The sequence below is a fragment of the Aythya fuligula genome, chromosome 23 (genome assembly GCF_009819795.1).
Source record: "Aythya fuligula isolate bAytFul2 chromosome 23, bAytFul2.pri, whole genome shotgun sequence".
Lineage (NCBI taxonomy): Eukaryota > Metazoa > Chordata > Aves > Anseriformes > Anatidae > Aythya > Aythya fuligula.
The window spans coordinates 1964889-1985158 of NC_045581.1; the positions used below are offsets into that span (position 1 = coordinate 1964889).

Here is a 20270-nt window from a genome sequence, read left to right on the forward strand (position 1 = left end):
GGTCAGACATTGCTTATTTAGCAAAGCCATTTGCACCGGTCCTTGGAGCAGCAGTTTTGCCCCGCTTTTACCATCTCCTCTCCGGCATCTGGAGCTCGGTCCTCCACGGGTCAGAGCAAAGGACTGCGAAGCTGTTGGAGCTCATGTCACTTGTCACCCCTCAATGACACCTCGATTTCCCCCATGGCAGCTGGGGCTTCTCTATTCGAGCTGATGGGTGCCAGGGGAAGGGACGTGGGGGCAAAGCTTGAGCCAAGCCCCACATTTCTCTATCATGAGACCTTTCGACATCTCAAACTTCATTTTTGTTCCAATCTGGAATGGGAACAAAGAAACTCGAAGTGGTTGTCAAGAGGTAAAACCCTGTAGGAGCGGAGGGGGGACCCTTCTACCCCCTTGTTTTACATTTAAGCACTAACCTGGCTCCTTACATCTTGAAACATCTGATGCTATCTCACAGATCAAAGCCTCCTTGTTTGGGTTGTAATGAAGTGTCAAACTGCTTCCTTGCAACACAAACAGCAGACACTTTGATCTGCAAAACAAGATGCTGAAGAGCCCTACTAGCAAGGGCTCTTCAAGTTTTAGCAGCCGTGGAATATCTGAAGTCTGACATTGTTTCATACTGTGACTTTCTGAGCTGATAGCATGCGTTGCTGTCACACCTAAGCCAGGAATTAAGTGAGAATCGTTTAAAACAGAACAATACCGAGCTGGAGAACTAAAATAATGTGTTCTCTAACAGTTTCCAAAATCATATATTTCCCCTTTTCCAGAGGGCTCGTTTCCATGGGAAATGTTATCAGTGCCAATGTGAACTTGCCACAAAATGTCAGCTTGTCTGAAAGATTTGTAACAGAGAATTATTTGGGGGGAAAAAAAACATTTCTGGGCAGCTCAGCCGGAGAGCACTGCCTGCAGTCCCGCTCTCTTGGCCTTGCTGTCCCCGTCCTGTTGCATGTAACCCACCCCAGGGGGGCCATGCAGGACCTAGCCTAACTTCGGTGACCCCCTTGTCCCCGTTGGGGCCAGCTAACACAGCTCTCCCTGCTTGTTTGCAGGCTCAGCGCTGGCGCAATGAGAACTACGAGAGGCCGGTGGACCTGGAGGGCTCCGGGGATGACGACCCCTTTGGGGACGACGAACTGGATGATGTCTACTCGGGCTCTGGCTCGGGCTGTGAGTAGCTCCTGGGGAAGGGTGCTGGGCCATGGGGAGCCTGGCCCTGGGTGCTGGGGGGGTGGATTGCCCCTTGCCCCTCTCCAGAGCAGCCTTTCTGCCCTCTCCTGGCCCAAAGCAAAAGGAAATGGCCCCAAAAGTTGGGCTTGAGTGACTCCATTTCCCATTTAGGTCTCCAGCCCTACCAGGCAGGATTAGCCCTCCCCTGATAGCCTGTGCTGGTGCTTTAGGGGTTTCATTGAACACAGAGGGGGGCTTTGTTCAGCACCTGGGAATTTGCAGCCCTTGGTTCCTCCTGAACCCACAACGGGTCCATGCCCCCTGGTTTTTGGGTGCTGAGGCCACGTGGATGTCAGTCCTGGGAAGCGCCTGCCTCACCCTTTGCTCTTCTCCCCCCTTTCAGACTTCGAGCAGGAGTCGGGGCTGGAGACGGCCGTCAGCCTCACCACGGACACGTCCGTCACGCTCCCCACCACGGCAGCCGCGCTGCCCGTCACCGCGGTGCAGCCCGTGGCTACCCCCTTTGAAACGTCCCCCACCGAGGACACCGTCCCCGAGCAGACCACCGGCACCTCGTATATCCCCAGGGTGACGGAGGCACCGGTGATCCCCAGCTGGAAGGCCACCACCACCAGCACCACTGCCAGTGAGGCCCCCAGCACCACCACCACCACCACCACCACCACAGCTGCCACCACCACCACTGCGGCCACCACCACCACCACCACCAGCACCACCACCGTGGCCACTGCCAAGCCCACCACCGTCCGGAGGTTCCTGCCCCCCTTTGTCACCAAGGCAGCCACCACGAGGGCCACCACCCTGGAGACGCCCACCATGTCCGTCCTCGAAACCAGCACGCCGACGGAGGTGGCCACGACACAGCTTGTCCCCTCCAGCACGGCCAAGCCCAGGTCCCTGCCAAAACCAAGCACCTCCAGGACTGCAGACCTCACGGAAAAAAGCACTGCCTTGCCTTCCAGCCCCACCACGCTGCCACCCACAGAAGCCCCCCAGGTAGGAGCCTGGAGCCCTTTTTGCCTGGTGAAGGGCCCGTGGACCACATTTGAAGCCAAGCAATGGTGATGGGCAGCTTTTGGGGTGGCTCCATCCTGAGCCAGCAGCTCAGCAGGAGGTCAAGCCAGGTTGGGGGTCTTCCCAGCTCTGCAGAGAGTTGAACATTTGGGGAGATGGAAAGGGGAGATGGGAGGGTGGGGGCAGCTCCTGCACGAGCAGTGATGGGGCTGATGGGGGACTGCTGCTCCAGAGCGTCTTCACCAGAAAGCAGGAGGGGCCGGAGGCTGGGGGCTTTCCTCTGGGGTTTAGGGGCAGAGAGGGGCTTTCCTCTGGACACACTTGCTGAGCTCATCATACTGCAGCCCGGCTTGCAGCCTGGCGCTGGGAGTCCCAAATGCTCTGCAATTACTGCGTGATGGAGCATTTCCAGCCCGCTGGGGGTCCTGAGCTGGGGATTTAATCCACTGCTCCATCTCTCGTTCAGAGCCCCTGAGGGGCCCTTTGAAAACCGCTTTGACTGAGAGGTGGAGTGATTTGTCTAAACTAGTCCCTCTTTTCTGGGTACGTATATATGTGTGTAGTGCTCCGGGCTCCCGCTGACCTTCAATTAATCTCTGTCACAAAACCGCGTGCCTGTGGAAGCAGCGAGCCGTGCGCTCATGCCAGGGGCAGTGTGACACGGAGAGGGCCCCGTCTCGCCCACCCCAGCTTCATCCCCAAGGAGCTCTTTGCTCGTCTGCATTTGTAGTGGTCTGAGGGAGACGTGAGAGCAGGATGAAGGGAGAGAAGGAGAGGGAGGGGATCCCTGGGGCTTGGGGGGCTCATCTGATGGCATCCGATCCTCAGCCTTGCTGTGGTGCTGTAACACGAAGCCTTGCACCACCTCCTGCCTTTCAAGGAGGCGTCTGAGATGTTGCAGCCAGCTCTTGGTCTGTGCTGAGGACAGAGCCCAAGCAAGGGTCTGGGACTTGCCCCCCCCCGACTCTCCTTTGGTCTCTGGAGGAAGCCAGAGGAGAGAGCTGGGCACCTGGGTGGGGGCAGGCCAGAATGGTGTCAGCCCAGGTGGGCTCAGCCTTTTTGGTGACTGCCAAGTTGTGGGGCTGTGGTGCTCTCTGCAATCCAACCACCCACTGCAACGGCACGGCAAAGGGATATCCCCCATGCCACCTGATCATCGGTGTTTTGGTGTCCTTCCTCTAGCCACATTGGTGCTGCTGGAGGCAGGAACCACCCCTAGGTCCTTGTCCGATGCTCCACCTTGTCCTTTCTCCCAGGTGGAGCCAGGGGAGGTGTCAACAGTCCTCGACAGCGACCTGGAAGTCCCGGTCAGCAGTGGCCCCAGTGGGGACTTCGAGATCCGGGAGGAGGAGGATACAACTCGTCCCGAGCTGGGCAACGAGGTGGTGGCCGTGGTGACACCGCCATCGGCACCGGGGCCGGGCAGGAACGCGGAGCCGGGGCTCATCGACAACACGATAGAGTCGGGCAGCTCGGCCGCTCAGCTACCCCAGAAGAACATCCTGGAGAGGAAGGAGGTGTTGATAGGTGAGAGCAGAGGTGGTGGGCTGGTGGGGGGATGGACAGCCCCCAGGAGAGGGCTTGGTCTTCAGCAGGGTGCTGGGGAGGTGCTGAGCCTGGGATAACCCCCTGTCACCCGCTGAAGTAGACACTTCAAGTGCCTGTACTGGGGGCTCCCTGGGGTCTTCCCGTCCTTGCAGGGAGAGCACAGAGCTGTGCACAGTTTGTGTTTGCTAGGAGGAATTCTATGGGAAGAAATAGGGTGTTTTAGGGAAAAGATGTCCTATGGTGATGGCTGAATGCCACCGGCCACCCTGACCACAAGAGAGGACAGAGGTGCCTTGGTCCTTTGGGTCCTGCCCATCCTTCAACATCACGAAACTGTTTCAGCTCCTTGAATCACGCTGTTGCATGAGGCCAACACCTTCACTTTAGGTTTAAGCATGGATTCATCTCCCAAAGCACACGGCAAGCATCCAGCAGGGTTACCCAATTGTTTGCTCTGCGTGTTGGGCCGGGTTCCACCTCTGATGGCTGTTCCACCTTTCTGTTGCAGCGGTGATCGTGGGCGGCGTGGTGGGAGCCCTCTTCGCTGCCTTCCTCGTCATGCTGCTCATCTACCGGATGAAGAAGAAGGACGAGGGCAGCTACACACTGGAGGAACCCAAGCAAGCCAACGTCACCTACCAGAAGCCGGACAAGCAGGAGGAGTTTTACGCGTAGGACAAGAGCCCGGCGTGCCTCGCGCTCCCCTTCCTGCTCCAAACTCTCCCTTCTCCTCTCCTCCATCCCGTCTCTCTCTTTCTCTCTCTCTCTTTTGGATCAGACTGTGAATTTAAAAAGCAAAAAAAAAAAATGCAAAAGGAGAAACCGCATCTTCGGCATGAGGGACGTGCCGCTTTGCGGACGGCGGCTGGAGCTCATGGGGCTTTTCCCACCACCACATCGGACTCTGGGATCTGGACACCTTGTACCAGCCCTGGGGCGCAGGGGGGTTGGTTTGGATTTATCTTTTTTTTTTTTTCCTGTTGGAAAGGAGGGAGGTTTATTTCCCCCTCTCTCTCTCTCTCTCTTTTTTTTTTTATTATTATTTTTTATTATTTTTTCAGTGGGACTGGTTGCTTTGCAGGAGTTACCTTGCTCCCTGCTTCTGTTTGACAAGAGGATGCGACTCTCAGATACGCTTCAAACCTTGAAAAAAGCACAAGGGGCCGGAATACCTGCAGCCCCGGGCTTTGCTCTTGGAGTGGGGGAAGACAAAATGAACACCACCACGGCCAGTACAGGAGGAGCAATGGAGCCAGCTCGCCTCTTCGAGCACCAAGGAGCCACCTTTGGGTGCCTCGTGCGGCACCGCCCTCGCCACCGCCACCCTCCTTGAGAGCACCAAGCACGGCTGGAGAGCTGGTGGCTCCATGGTGTCGGTGGTGGAGGGGTGTGGTGGAGAAGGGACCATGATTTTGGGTGGCTGGAGAAGGGACCGTGCTTTTGCTGGGTTCTCACTGTGACCAATAAAACTCAGCTTGCGCAGCCCCACCAGCGGCTCTGGTTTTCAGATGGCACGGGATGGTGCTCGGTGGGGGCCTGGCAGGGAGGAAAAGGGGAAGCGAAGAAGCTGTTCGTGCAGGGGCGATGCCTAACACAGCTCAGCCAGCTGTGAGACACAGCAGCAAGGAAGAACCAGAGGCAATAAATCGCAGGGGGTCTGCACCAGGCGGGGCAGAGCGGTGGCTCAAAGCGGGGCAGCTCAGCTGCTGCTCTGCTTCGGCGAGCCCCAGCGCCGAGCGTTTCTGTTCCATTTGTTGTTGCCAAACTCCCAGCACCAGCCACAGGGCCGGGGCTCAGCTCGGGGTGCCCGGCAGCAGACGCTGGGAGCCACCATCACCGAGCAGTGGTTTCCCTTCCGATGGTCCCCGGGGCGCAGAGCAGCAGGGCCTGATCCAGACCCCCCAGCCATGCCTTCGAGAAAGGCTGGGTTTTGGAGCAAGCCCTCTGCACAGAAAAGTCAATTAGATATTTCAATTAGTTGGCTTTTAATTAGCTGAAGCACTGCTCGCCGTGCAGTCAAGGCTCTTGGTTTTAATGATGGTTGCGATCTCAGTGGTGTCCCGTGGAGACCTTGGCTTCACCCTTAGAGCAATTTAAATTGGGAAATAACAAAAAAAAAAGGTTACTTTGGCTCTGTTGCACCAAGAATTAAACTGCACAGACACAGAGATGCTTGGTCCCCCTCAGGGCATAGAAGGATTTATCACCCTGGTGGAGGCTTCAAGACAGCAGAGCTTCTTGTCATGTTAGGAATTTGACGGGCCAAACGCATATATTTTATATATATATATATATATATACACTCACATACATACACAGTTATATATATATATGAAATGAAATCCCTGTAAATTTTCGTTGCACTGCATCTGATGGCTGGGAGGGACTTTGTGATTGTGCCGAGCTGAGGTTTGGTGTTGGCGTTCGGTCCCTGAGCTCCAAACACCAACCTGGACTGATTTCAGGGTAGGTAGCAGAGTCCCTGTGCACAGGCCAGCTTTAATAATGCCAAATCTGGAGATGTCAGCCTCAAAACAGTCATTCTTTTGGTTGAGTTTGGGGAAGACTGTCCTGTTGGATGCCTGGGATGGTGATGCTGAAAGGCGGAGGGTGGTGTACATGTGTGTATATGCGCCCAGAGGCAGCGTGAGTGCCAGCATGAGGATGAGGATGCTCTGAAAGGGGACCATGTGGCTGAGGAAGGCTGGTGCCTGCTCCAAGGCTGCTTTCTCTGAGCTGCTGGAAGGGGAGAGTTTGATGGCTGTGTGTGTCTGGTCCCATTGGGATCACGCGAAGGGCCCCAGCTCTTGGTGCGTGGCAGGATCAAGCTTCTTGGCATCGTGAGCTGGGCATGGCAATTATCACGGCCACCCCAAATCACCATCTATTGGAATAACATGGACTTAATCTTGTGAGCTTGCATTAAAAAAAAACAAACTCCCAGCTTAATCTTTTAAATGCTGCTTTTCTTAGCTGCTTCTCTAATCTTCTTCATTCCATTTTTTCTCCTTTAATAGTCTGAACTTCTATAATACAATTTTTTATTCACTCAAGCTTAACCTCAGCTCGCTCAGCTGGTGTTAAGTTGTAATCCTGGCACTTAAATCCGTGACAGTTCCACAAGTGAGGATGGCAGGCAGGGAGAGGAGGCTGGGCAGCACTTCCTCGTAGTCATTAAAAGCAGGAGATCACCATGGGCGAAATAAAGGTGAAGTCAATTAAACCAATAATTAGAATTGACCAAAGTCAGTTCATTGCCCGCTTCTTCCACGCAGTTGCTGTATTGCTCAAGGAATTGTATGGTCTCAAGGAGGTGTCCTTTGGGGTTTGGGGTCTGCTTTGGTGTGGCGCTAACCCCAAAGGAGCCCTTCCTGCTGCCTGGCTTCCCAGCAGGGGCTGCAGCATCTCTGCTTTTGGCAGGAAAGCCCAGCTCCAAAAACTGCAGCTTCCATCAGCTCTCTGTGAAGGGGATGCACAAACCCCAGGTGCCTGCTGCTGCTGCTGGGGTGGCCGGAGGCGGATGGGAGGGCTTGGCTGCCCCTATTCAGGAGCTTCTGCAGGGCTTGAGAGGGCTTCCTGCTGCCAGGACAACAGGGGAGGAGGCGAGGAAGCATGGTGGGGGAGTATGGAGGCAGCTGTTGGTTTGGCCATGGAGCAGGTTTTTAGGGAAATTGATTCCAACAGTAACAGGAGGATCTCGCCCATAAGCCCCTTGCCGAAGCCCGGCCGGTTTGGCACCGCTGTGGCCGTTCTGCCCTGTCCCCAATCCCGTGTCCCCATGGAGCTGTGTCCCTGAGCACAGCTGGGGCAGTGCCCAGACGTGCTCATCCCTCCAGCTGTGCGCCTGCAGGAGGACGCCCCAAAGAGCCCTGGGGTGCAGAGGAGGGACGTTCCTCCTGCTTTTCCCTGCCTTTAGTGTGTCTGTGAGATGGCAAAGCCAAAGGAAGACCCTTTGCTGTGCCAGCTTCTCAATTTTAGGAGAGCAAGGGGATGGAGGTGGCCCCAGCTGGTGGCAGCACCCAGCCCTGGGTGGGTTTTGCAGGCCTGGGAGTGGGTCACCCCTCTCCTTCCTCTGCAACCTCTTTGTGTTTGGACCTTCCAAAAATAAGCAGCAGGACCTGGCACATGTTGCTTTGCCTCTAAATTTCCCATTTCCACCCTGTTTTGCTTGGTGGGTGGGTGACAAAGACCACCCATCTTTGCTCCATGCAAACCTTGGCTCCTATTCCCAAGAGTTATCCAACCTCTACTGAGAGCCACCAGCATGGAGCCTGTGCCGGGAGCAAACCCATCAACTAAAAACCAGAACAAATTTTTATTTTTTTTTCCCTACCACCCTTTTCATGGTTATAACAGTTTCTGGGCTTGGAGCTTTCCAGGAGGCTCCAGCAGCTCCCAAAGTGACGTGGGGTTTCCACCACTGAAATATTTGTCTGATTAACTGGTGTCACGGCTGCGCTCAAGGCGGCGGGGATGTGTGTGGCGTGCGTGTATGTATGTATATATATGTGTATGTAATTAATATATATGTATATATGTATATACGTGTGTGTGCAAAGCACGCACGCGTGCACAGCTTCAATGCAAACTGCACCTCATGGGGAGGAGGGAGTGCTGGGGGTGCAGGATTTGTCCCTGTGCTCCCGGCTCCTTCCTTCACCCCAGCTATGGCAGTGAGGGCCAGATCTTGCCCCCTGGGATCTGCCAGGGCTAGGGGAAGGAGCCCTTTGCCGCCTGCCCCTTTCCCTGGCTGGAGCCGAAACGGAGCCCGAGGGGGCAGCGAAGCCCCAGGAAGGGCGGCGAGGCTGCGCTGCTTTGCCCCACGTACCTGTGCCTGCAGCTCCACAGCCGCACCCACGTTCCAGCTCCATAGAGACGTCTCAGTCTGGAGCACGCATAGTTTTGGGCTTTGGTTTTTTATAACTTTTTATTATTTTGCTAAAAAAAAATACTCACCCTAGGAGACGCCCGCGCAATGCCCAGATTTAACCCCCCACACCTTGCAGACAGCTCCATCGCTGCATTTCCAAAGACCTCAAGGGTACCAGTGACTCTACGTGCGTCAACCACCCTTTTCTGGGTCCCCCTGGTCTAAGTCATAAATGTACAGCCGACAATCAAACCCGACAGAAATGCTGACTTTAGAAAAAATACGTATCCATTGCAGTTTGATAGAACTTTTTAAAATCACGTGCTTATCTCTCACTAACGCTCACCACCATGTTGCCAGGATAAATCACCGCCCATCGGTTCTTCTGTAAATAAACACGAGACATTCTTGTATAAATTAAAATGAAAAAAAATGAAAAAAAAATCCATTGATATATGTCCAAAAATATCCCTTTCCAGAAGATTTAAATAATTCAAAGAAAAAGGAAAACCTAACAAGTGAGCCCCACTTTACTTTTTCTTTGGAGCTGGTTTAAATTCCCAATAGGAGAATGAAAAATCTTTAACAGTAGAAGAAAACTACGAGTGTTTTACCTTTCAATGAATATGGGAGGGAAAAAATGCATGTAAATATTTTTAATAGGAAACATATCTTAAACAGAACTTCTTTTTGTATGTACATAACTCTTCTAGAGTTTAGTACTTAAATTGCTTCATAGTGTCTGTTTAAAAACAAAAATAAAATAAAATGTTTGTTAATTGTTTTTGTTCTTACTCAATGGCCAAAACTTTAAAAATAATAAAAAAGACTATAAAAAATAATCTTTGCCAACGGATCTAGCACTGTAATGGTACTGTCTATTTTTTTTAATTATTTCTGTGCTGTGCCCATTTATAAAAGGAAAAAAAAAAAAAAACAAAAAAAAAAAAACAAAGAACAAAAAATAAAGTCATTTAAACATTATCTGCCCAGGGCTTCGCCTGCTTTCTTGCTGCCGCCCGCCTGCCTCGGCTTTTTGTCGTGCCGAGGGGCTGCGGGTGAAGGGAGATGTCACTCGCTCTCGGTGTGATGCTGTCAGGCGAGGGCTGGTGGATAATTAATTAAAGGTCTCCATGGCAACGCTGCGGGGCTGCTGACGAGCCAGCAGCAGCAGGAAGCCAGCCCAGCAGTGCCCATTGATCCCGGACCGGGGTGCAGGGGGGCTGTGAGCACTGCGGGTGTCCCCAGCTCTGCCGAGAGACGGGCCATCATGTCCCCAAGGGCCACCACTGTCACCAGCGAGTGGCTGAGCACTGGGAGCTGCTGGGGGTGAGCCCACAGCAAAAGGGTTTCCCATCCTTGGGGTGTCCTGCTGGGGTCTTCCCACTGTCCCAGGTCCTTGGGGGTGCCTGGCTTGGAGCCCCCTGCTATGCCCAGCTCTCCTGCTCTGGCCACGCGCCTCTCCATGAGCAGGAGGTGGAAGGAAGCATCCTCGCCTGCTGGCCTCAGGTCCCACTCTCCTTTCCAAAGCAATTCCTGGAAGCGAACATGGTGAGAGGTTTGGCAGCAATGTGCTGGCCTCCATAAGGAGTCTTGGCTGTGTTTAACCAGCTCTCTTGCGTTGCAGAGGACAGACCTCCATGGGTGCAGCAGCGAAGCTGAGAGCCAGGGCAATGCTACTGCCGGTGCGGGCTGGGTAGCCTGGCAGGTCCCCATCGCCCCCAGCCCCTGTGCACTCCTCGGAGCTACTTTTGGTGTCTCATTGCCTCCAGAAGCATCTCACATTCAGCAGGGCCACCCAATCGGGCTGTCAAACCATCCCCAGACCCAGCAGCAGTGACTTAAGCCAGCTGCTGTTACAAGCTATGGGAATAACTGCTCACAGGGAGGTGTCGGTATTCGGGCTGGAGGCTTGGAACAGGCTCTAATTATACCCCCATTCCTTGTGTGTTTTTTTTTTCTCCCCAACAGCTGTATGGAAATGTTCCCTTCCCGCAGCACCCTTGCAGCCCCCCAGGATTTGGGAGGATGACCCCAAAGAGCCCCAGTGGTGTGTTTTTCTTTTTTATTTTCTTTTTATTTTCTTTTTTTCTTTTTTTTTTTTTTTTTTTTAGCAAAATGGGCTCCCTGTGAGTGACCCATCATAAATCTCCAGGATGAGTTGAGCATCCAAGAATAATAACCTATCCAGGGCTTCACTTTGCAAATTGATAGGTGGAGGGCACTAACCCCTTCCTGGTTCACAGGCTTTTGGGCAACCACACGAGACCAGAACCGATGCTCAGCTGAGTGCCCAGTGCTGAATGCCTTGTGGGACACCACTGGGAAAGGTCCTCAGGTACCAGCCCAGAACAGGAAAGAACATGGAGATTGTCACCACTGCCTGGGCAACCTGTCCCCAAAGTCTTCAGTAACTGGGATGATCACTGAGTCCATGCTTTAAAAAGCTGTGTTGCCAAAGATGCCTGTTTTAGGGGTAAAACACCCTGATCATGAGGACCCAGCTCAGCGTGAGCTTGGGGAGGGGAGACCTGGCTGATATGCAGCTCCTGGAACCCGAGATAGGAATAAATAACCCTAAAGCAATAATGACAAGCTCATTAGCTGAAATACAGCAATTCCTTCCAGTCTGTTTTAAGAGAGTTCTGAAAGCACTGAAATGATTTGTTTGGTACTAACGTGCTCCAGATGGAGTGGGAAGAGGCTCTCAGCCTTCAAAGGAAAGAATTAAATAGCAGCAAGCCAAAGGGTTAATGCTTGGCTTTTCAGGCACTTTGATTATGTGGGCTCTCACAATTTGCTTGCCCAATGTCTGGGAAAAGGAATTGGAGGACATGGGACGATTTGTCTTGAGGATGAGAGCGATGAGCAGTTTGGAGAGGATGGGAGGGATGCAGCTCCCATGTCTGTTCCTGTGCTTGGGGGAGGACGATGAAGCAGAAGGGCAACAAGGTCAAACCTGGCACCGAGGTCTGCATGGGGCAAGGCTCAGCCCCAAGGGCTCACCGAGTCACAGAGAAGCACAGATACAGGCAAGGCACTAAATCAGGACCTGAGGCATGAGCGAGCCACCAAAGTGAGATGCTTTCGAACCACCTGAAGCCAGTAAAACATATTAAAAGCCTGGCTGAGCCAGCTGGAAGCGTTTGTTCCCTTTGAAGACCTGTGGAGGCACTTCGAGAAGGTGGGAAGAGATGAACCAGGGTGCTTTGAGCCTCCCAATTTGCTTTAATAACTAGAAAAATATTGGATGAAGTAATCACACTGCTTGGAAGCGCCCTGAAGAAAACAAGGACATCGGTCTTGACAGACTTGTCAAGAACTGAGGCATCAAATCAATCAAATGTCCTTTGGTGAACGGGAGCCCTGCTCTGCGCAGGGACAAGGACCTGTCTGTGTCAAACACGGTCACGCCAAAGAGGTTTTGTCTCATGGGGACCTTTGTCCACATGCAGCTCTTGTAGGATGGGTGAAAAACCTGTTGGTGAGGTACCCAGGGAGTGGTTATCAGCAGCTCCCTGTCAAAACAGATGTATGGATTGAGTGGGCATCCAGACAGGGGCTCTCCTGGGGGCAAATGCATTCAATATTTTCATTAACGGTTGAATGATGACATAACAAGGATGATTATTGAATTTGCAGACGATACCTCGCTGGAAGGGACAGCGAGTATGTAGGAGGACAGGGCTGGAATGCCAAATGATCCTAATAAATAGGAGAGATCAAATGGAAAATATCACCTCCATGATCAATCAAGAGGTCGGTACCACCAGAGTATAATTCGCTTTGGTCTATCCAAGAATCCAATGAAGAAACCTTGAGGAGGTGATTTGTCCTGCCTGTCCCTTTGCAGAACACAGCAGGGTTTAAGAGATTTACTTCAAAGCAGCCTAATGTAGACTAAAAATTGGGACATAACGTTTACTGAGATGCAAACGAAGGCACTGTGCCTCTCTGTGTTGCAGACCAGCACAGTGTGGCTCTGTGTGCCATGTCCATCCCCAAGCTTCATCCCAGGCCAAGTCAGCACCTGTGGATGAGTGGAGTCCTCGGAGAGCCACCAGCCAGGATGTGTCCCTGCTGTCATCACCCATAGTCCCAGGAGGTGGCTGCTGCAGGCACGGGGCTGCTCTCCAGCTCAGGGAGAACCCATCTGGCATCCACCACCCACAGCCACCCCGCTGGTGGCTTTTGCTTTCTGACGTGCAGAAAGGTCCAGGGCTCCCTCACCATGGCATCAGGCCACCAGCCCATCCCATTTCCTAACACAGGTGTTCCAGCACTATCGCAGTGTAGAAGAGCCACATTTTATGGCCACAAAAGATGCACTGGTATAACTGGGACAGCCCACCTGCAGGAACTCCCTTGCTGGATGTGGCTTTTTGTTGCCCATGGTGCTGTGCATCTCTGCTAAGGCAGCATTTCAAAGGTGTAAAGGAGTCAGGTGCCAGATTCCAGGGACATTGGTACCAAAGGATGTTGTGTATGGATGTCCCAGCACCACCCAAATCCTGGGCAGGTTCCCAGGGTGCCCAAATGCTCCAGGGTACCTGGGTGCAGTGCCAGAGGCACTTCTGCTGGATGAGGGCCATTGGGACATGCTGGGAGGAGCGCGAGGCAGGGTGCAATACCCACCTCTGTCTGGGATTTGCAGCTGGAAACTGCCCCTGGGAGGCAGGCAGCGCTGCCAGGTCAGCCCCTTCTCAGCAAAGAAAGGAGGAGAGGAGAAGCCTCCTCCATGCCCACGGGAGGAGCAAGCCCCAACATCAGGAGGCTCCTCCAAGGTGTGCTGGCTTCGGTGAATCCCGTTCCCTTCCTTCTTTGCAGAGGGAGTGGGGGATCTGGGCTGGGGCCATGAATTTCCCCAGAATGTTCAGGTATTGAGGAATGAAGGCAGGGATGGGCTATTGTGCCTCAGCCCAGCGAGGACCCAGCCACCCCTTGCTCCCACCCCGCTGCACAAACACAGAGGGTCCTCCCCTGCAGCCTTCTCCCCAACCTCCCTGTAAATAAAATAACCCCACATCCTCGTTCCCATCGTTCCCTATTTCCTCCAAGGTCCCTCCCACAAAGCTCACCTCCTGGGCTCAGCAAATCCCACTCAGCCACGCATCCTCCCTGGTTTTCTCTTTTTGTAGCTCCTGCACACTTTCCCCTGCTTTCCAAGGACAGGAAGTTCTTTTTAAAAGATGCAAAATAAAACCCCAGCAGAGAATGGCCGGATAAAACTCCTTGTCCTGGTCTGAGAGATGGGACTGCCTGATGGGAGCGATGGCTATCTGGGCACGGCGGACACTGGCGGCTCCAGAACGCCGCCTCGGAGTATTTTTGGTCTATTGTACGGGACTCAAGGTAAAGAGCAGCCTATTCCTGCTATGCATGACGACATTTCCTGAGCATCAGCAGATATTAATAGTTGCTAACACAGCGACCTAATAAACCTTTCCTATTATTTACCTGCTTTGGGCCAATCGCCATCTGTAAAGGCACCTTTGGGATTTGCTCCCATGTCCCTCACCTGCTCAGACGTATTTCCTACCCTCTGCAAACCAGCCGCTGTTTTTCCCAGGGCTGCAGCCACCCCCGTGATGGGTGGACAGGACAGTTTGCCCTGTGTCCTACATGGAAGAGGACAGAGAAGTCCATGGGGAGATATTTCCTCCCATAGAAAGGTGCAGAGAAGGAGCATTTTGCCCAGGACTGCTGGAGCCGAGACATTTGGTGCTTTGATTTGCACTCAATGAGAAATTCTGCTGTGTGACAATCTGTGCTCAGTCTAATGAGGAACAGAGCCAATTAAAAATAATAGGGATCCTGCGCTACTGCCTGTAACAAAATAATAACAATAATAAAAAAGGTTAAATCAATTGAAGTGTTTCATTTAGATAAAGTCCAAACATCCCAATCTGATTCTGTATTTATTTTATTTTATTTTATTTTATTTTATTTTATTTTATTTTATTTTATTTTATTTTATTTTATTTTATTTTATTTTATTTTATTTTATTTTATTTTATTTTATTTATTTATATTTTTTTGCAATCCTTTCTTATCCACACTAAACCATCGGGAATGCCGAGCTGGAACAGCTGGTTCTGATGAGACCCAGACCAAATTTCCTCCCTGCCATTGGTTTCCAGAGGAAAACTCGAACAGCCCCACTCCTCTCTCCACAGAGGACATTTCCTGATGTGACCATGGGATTTCTCCCTGGACTCAGCCCGCTGACTTGCAGTAAGCCTGTTCATCTTCCACAGCTTGAATTTTGGGAAGGGATTGTGCCAGAGGCAGAGTGGGACTCTTACAGCACAGGCTGGGGAGCTCTCCTGCAGGCCTGGTACAAGTAAGCTTACCTGGCAAGGGGAGGAGCTGGGCAGTTCTGCTTGCATCCTACCACAGAAACCACCTGAAATTTCCAAAGGCTTGGAGAAGTTCTTAGTGGAGTCTCAAATCGTCTCCCACCCAGCTTTGTGTTTTGTGCCTTTCACTGACCTTTCACGACTGCTCTATTGGAACATAACGAAGCTTTGTGAAATATGTGCTTTTTTCTGTGTTTGTTTGTTTTGCTCTCCTTTATTCCCTCCCCTGCATCTTCTACAAACATCTCTGGCTCTGTTATCTATTTCTGGATGCAAGGGATTAACACCTCTATTTGCATTTTACCTTAATTTGGCCTGAGTTAAAAGTGATTTCAAGGTAATTGGATAATGAGGAGGCTTTCATCGGCCAAGCCTGTAGCAAGCCCCTGCACGTAGGTCATGGGAAAGGCTCAGACAAGCACCCTGGCACCCATGGGTGCTCTCCAGACAGCTGCAGGGCAGTGCTGTGCCCCGGAGGGGCTGCTGTGGGTGGGGAAGATGAGGGTCCATGGGAATTCAGGGAGATTACTGGTATAAATCCCAGGCAGCATGCCTAAACCAAGAGGGTTTCATGGAGCTAGGGCAGATTTTTTGCTGGAGATGTTTCTTTAGCTTCCTTTTAGCTTCTTGTTGGGGACACTGAGGCACAGGCACAGATTTCTTGCTCTCTCTAACTCCCAAATTTCTTTAATAGCATCAGCTAGGTATAGAAATGGTTTCTTGTGCTGGTCTCTGAAGTGCAGCTGAAAGTTTCTTTGTGTCTGTGAGCAGCTAGGAGTTAATTCCTGCTCAGGAAGACAGGGTCTTATGCCCAGCCTGGGGCTCGGATTTCAGCCTGAATCCCTGTTATTGCACCCCAGGGTTTTTCCAGTCCAGAACAGCTCGAGGCAATGAGTTCAGCAGCTAAAATCTGTGGAAAAGCTCTAAAAGCAGGCAGGTTTGGGGGCACTTCACGGCAGTGTGTTTTGCATGAAGAGTGGTGTCCTGAGAAGGTTTGGTGTTAAATGGCCTCCGTGGGCTGACACGAGGAGTTGGGATGGTTTAGGCAGAGAGGACTGCACATCGATGTGTGTGCACAGCCTGGGGAACAGCAATAGCCACAGCCTGTGCGCTGTGTCCTGCTGCACCAAGAAGGCTTTGGGCCACAGCCTTCCCATCTCACCTGCCTTTCTGTCTCTGCTCTGATAAGGCACCATGCCCACCCTCCCAGTGCTCCCCACCCTGCTGCCACCTCTCCTGTAAGTACGGGGCATGTGCATGGCTTGGGCAGGACATTTAATACACGTGGGAGTCAGGAGCTGCATTTTTTTGCTCACCCTGGGGCATGGCATCAGGCACAAGAAGTCAGTCCCTCCTTGTGGCAGGCTCTCCCTGTCTGCACCTGCAGTCCCACCAGCTGGAGCCAGGCCTGGTGCCAAGCAGAACACCAGCACTTAATAATTCTCATAAATTAATAAGAGCCTAATTAATAAATTTTCATTATTTCTGCCTCCTTGAGATCTCCTGGAGGTGCTGAATTAGCCATTATGGGCTTGAATGAACACAAAATTTTAGGAGGCTGAGTGTGCAGTGGCCTCCCTATGGGTGGGGAGAGGGGGATGTCTGGTGCTGACTCTGCCCTAGAAAGCAGAAATTATCTCCTCGTGTGTACATCCACACCAACAGGCAATGCAGCAACCTAAAAATTAGCTGCTGGTTTGGTTTTGGTGGGGGAAGAAGGGAAAACCTTCTCTTTCCAGGCGGGGGTATTCCCTTTATTTATTTTTTGGGGGTGACCCATGGTATAATATACCTAGTCAGGGATGGGTTGTCCCCTTGAACAGCCATCGGAGAGGCAGATTATGCCACCCTAAACTCCACAGGGAGATTTTTCTGCCCTTGGTGGGTGTTAGCATCGCCTCCTGCCCCAAGACCCTGAAAGCAGCTTAGGCAAAACACCTGAGCCAACGAGACCTGAGCCAAAATCTGTTCTCTGCATGCAATTTTTAATCACCTGCATCGCTGCAAAGAAGAGGAGCCAAGAAAGGTTGTTGGGATGCCTGGGGAACTTGGACCGTTGTGCTTTTTTTTTTTTCTGAGACTGCAGAAACCTGTGTTTAGTCCTGTGAACAGAGGCTGAACAAGAGGAATGCTGCTTTTCCTAATGGCATCCAAAATGTTGACACTAGGGAGGGACAAGAGCTATTTAAGCTCAAAGGCAATAATTAGGAAATAAGCATGTATAAACTAGCATAAAAAAACCTTAAACTAGAAGATACAAGTTTCCTAAAAAAAAATAAAATACAATCAGTGAGGGCTGGAGCAGGCTCTGATGGGGAGCTGGGAGGCTGAAATCAGGGGCAGGTCATAGGGAAGTCCTGAGGAGGGCCCCGGTGCTGTGCTGCTTCCTCCCCAATGGGAGGATTTAGCTTTGATAATCCTGAAATATCCCAAATCACAGCACCACCTCGGAAGAAGTGTGGTGTGGTAATCAAGTTGCATTTCAAAATGGTTTGTCATCTTAAAATGGGAAGCCAATCTTGTGTCATCAGCGCAGATGACATACTGCGCCATTTCAACCAGCTTTAAGAAATGACTGCAATATTCCCATTAAGCAAGGCAGTGAAGTAGATCATTCCCTTAAAAAGTGTTGGTTTTAATGAATGTTAATTGTGTGATGAAAATGAAACCTGATTTTTGATGTCTGTCGTGAAGAAGACAAGGCATCATGAGCTTAAATTGCAGCAAGAGGGATCCAGGTTACTCACGAATAGTTCCATCCTAGAAGAAGGGAGAGAGGAGCAGAGACTGCGCTGTCTAAGGGCCTTGTGGGATGGCCACCAGTTATCCCTTCAGGGACTGTTAATGATTCTTTCTGGTTTAAATTTCCATATTTCTACAACATTTGTGTAGGAAAGTAACTCTTATGCACCTCCATCAAAGCTGTGTCCTTTCCTAAAATGAGGGGGAAATGGAGGTTGCAATGAAACAGCTGCTCCCCAGCCGCTTTACCTTTAAAACACCTCAAATTTCACCTTGTTTTGTTAATTCTGGGCAAGGTGAAGGCACAGTAGGGCAGGGCCCTCACCTTCACAGCCCAAGGACATTATTCCCAATAAATCAGCTCCTGCAGTGGGTGCTGAGGGTGGTGGGCAGACAAGCAAGAAGCCATTTGACTTTTATTATTTAACAGGTTAAAAATAAAGCCAGGGGTTACATGAACACCACCTCGCTTCTTTAAAAGCAGTGGACGTTACCTTGCCTCCATCAGCCTGCAAGAAGATGAGCAGATGGAAAGGCAAAAAGGGAGAGGAAAGCTTTTAGCATCCTTCATGATGTCTCACCAGGCACTCAGCAGTGACAATTACTGAGCAGGTAATGAAGACAGAACAGAAGCCCTGATTTGCTGCTTGTGGAGAACAAAAGAAATCCCCTCCTACCCCTTTATTTATTTTTTTTCTTCCCATAGATCAGGGCAAACAAACAGCTTCTTTAATAATGAAATCTGCCTTGATGTGCCCAAGATAGGATGTCTCCTGCTGGGACGAGGTGGTCAGCTGATGGCAGGCAGTTTTTCTTTATCACCAGCCCCACACAGCAAAGACTCTCTCCCCTGACAAATGTTCTGGAGGCTGCCAGATCAAATACTTTGCAAAGAGATTTAGTGTGTGAATGAAAAATGTTGAAGGTTTCTCCCTCCTTGTTGCCGTAGCTTTGAGCATCTCAGAGCCCCCAGACTGTTCTGGGATGTGGCTCTGTCCTTCTTCGGGGAGCTGGGGGGAGGACAGAGCAGAAACAAATCCCCGTAGCTGCAGTTGTTTCAACAAAAGAGAAAAAAACTCTCCATTCCCCCTACATCAGAGGAAGCATTAAAGGAGCAGCAAAAGCAAAGCCTGGGCTTTCATGCCTGGCTCTGGTAAGATCCTGTTCCTCAAGGCCTTTTCAGACGTCTCTGGAAGGCTCAGACTTTTTTCCTTACTGGAGCCCTGGATCTTTCACTTAGAGGAGAAGTTTGGAACGAAAATTCGGCTGGAAGGATTAATTGCAGCTGGCAGAGGGGAGTGCAGGGGAGGTGAGCCGCTGAGGTTTCAAGCTGGCCAGAGACGAGGTAATTTAGTGGGAGGTGATGCATACAAGTTTCTGGCTGGCAGAGAAGAGGGTAATTTAGTGAGAGTTGATCCCTTGAGGTTTTTGCTGGACAGAGAAGAGAATAACTGCAAGGAGGAGACTCATGGGCGGGTTGCTCTAGTTTCAAGCTTCATAGTAAGTTCCCTTTATAACTTAGGGACTTTATAACTCAACGTCTTCCCCTGCTGACTCTTTCATTTGCTATTTCAGATGCCTGATTAAAGAGCAGCTCTTTGAGGATGCTGAATGGCTCAGGGGCCCAGGAAGGAGGAACAGAGGCTTTCTGTACCCCACGGTACCCCTTGGGCAGGGTGTCAGAAGGGGCTTCCAGCTCATGGTCCTCCTCCCTGGGGCTCTACTGCTGTTCTGTAAAAAAGCACCAGTGCAACCAGTCTCAGCAAAGGGGCTGGGCTGCCTTGTCTGCTGCTCATGGAAAAGGTGGTCCCTGGGCACCTCTCTGGGCCTGATGTTTCGTTCTGCTCCACTGAAGTGAGAATTCCAGCGTTGCAACACAGCTCGGAGCACTTGAGCTGTGTTTTCCAACAGCAGGAGGACAGGAAAAGACCTCTGATTTCCTAGAGATGTTGTAGATCGACTCTCTGCTCTAACCACAGAAGGGAAGATTTCTCTGTAGGTGGCACTTCCATTGTCCTTTCCTCCTGTGGGAGTAGTCAGGAGTCTAAGGAAAGCTAAGTCTTTATGGCAGCCTCTCCCTCAGAATTTTCTTCTGACCTACTTTTCACAACACCTGTAGAAAAATGATATGCCTGAGACTTCTTACCCCTTCTCAGATGGTGCTGAAGTCAGCCAGCAGGTTTGCAAATTGCTCAGGACAGGCAGATGCAATAGGAGCAGCTCGTGTGACCATGCACCCAGTACCCAGCAGGGAGGAGGCTCAATGGATGCCCTGCTCACCCAGCTCTCCTGTCCCAGACTCAGTTCCAGACATACATGGACAGTGCTTTAGCAGAGATCAATTCCTGTAGCCCCAGCCCCAAATCATGTTTAATTCATCTTCCTGCTTGCAGGACACTCAAACCAACCTTTGTTTCCCTCCTCTCACAGGGCAGCACCATGGCTGAGATGCCCCTGAGCCCAGCTTTTTGGGGGGTGAGATGTCTGGGCTGCAGGGCAGGGCCAAGGGGGGTACTCCAGGCCCTGTGAGCAGAGTC

The 20270-nt window shown here is 51.5% G+C and overlaps 1 protein-coding gene across 1 annotated transcript; it reads left to right on the top strand.

Moving 5' to 3' along the window:
- The first annotated feature begins 274 nt into the window (after nt 1-274).
- SDC3 (syndecan 3) lies at nt 275-4508 on the top strand. The gene is made up of 5 exons (XM_032202455.1): nt 275-355; nt 1062-1179; nt 1583-2196; nt 3471-3741; nt 4271-4508. Exons 1-5 carry the CDS (start codon nt 275-277, stop codon nt 4435-4437), a joined length of 1251 nt encoding a protein of 416 aa, XP_032058346.1. The 3' UTR covers nt 4438-4508.
- Nucleotides 4509-20270: the final 15762 nt, after the last annotated feature.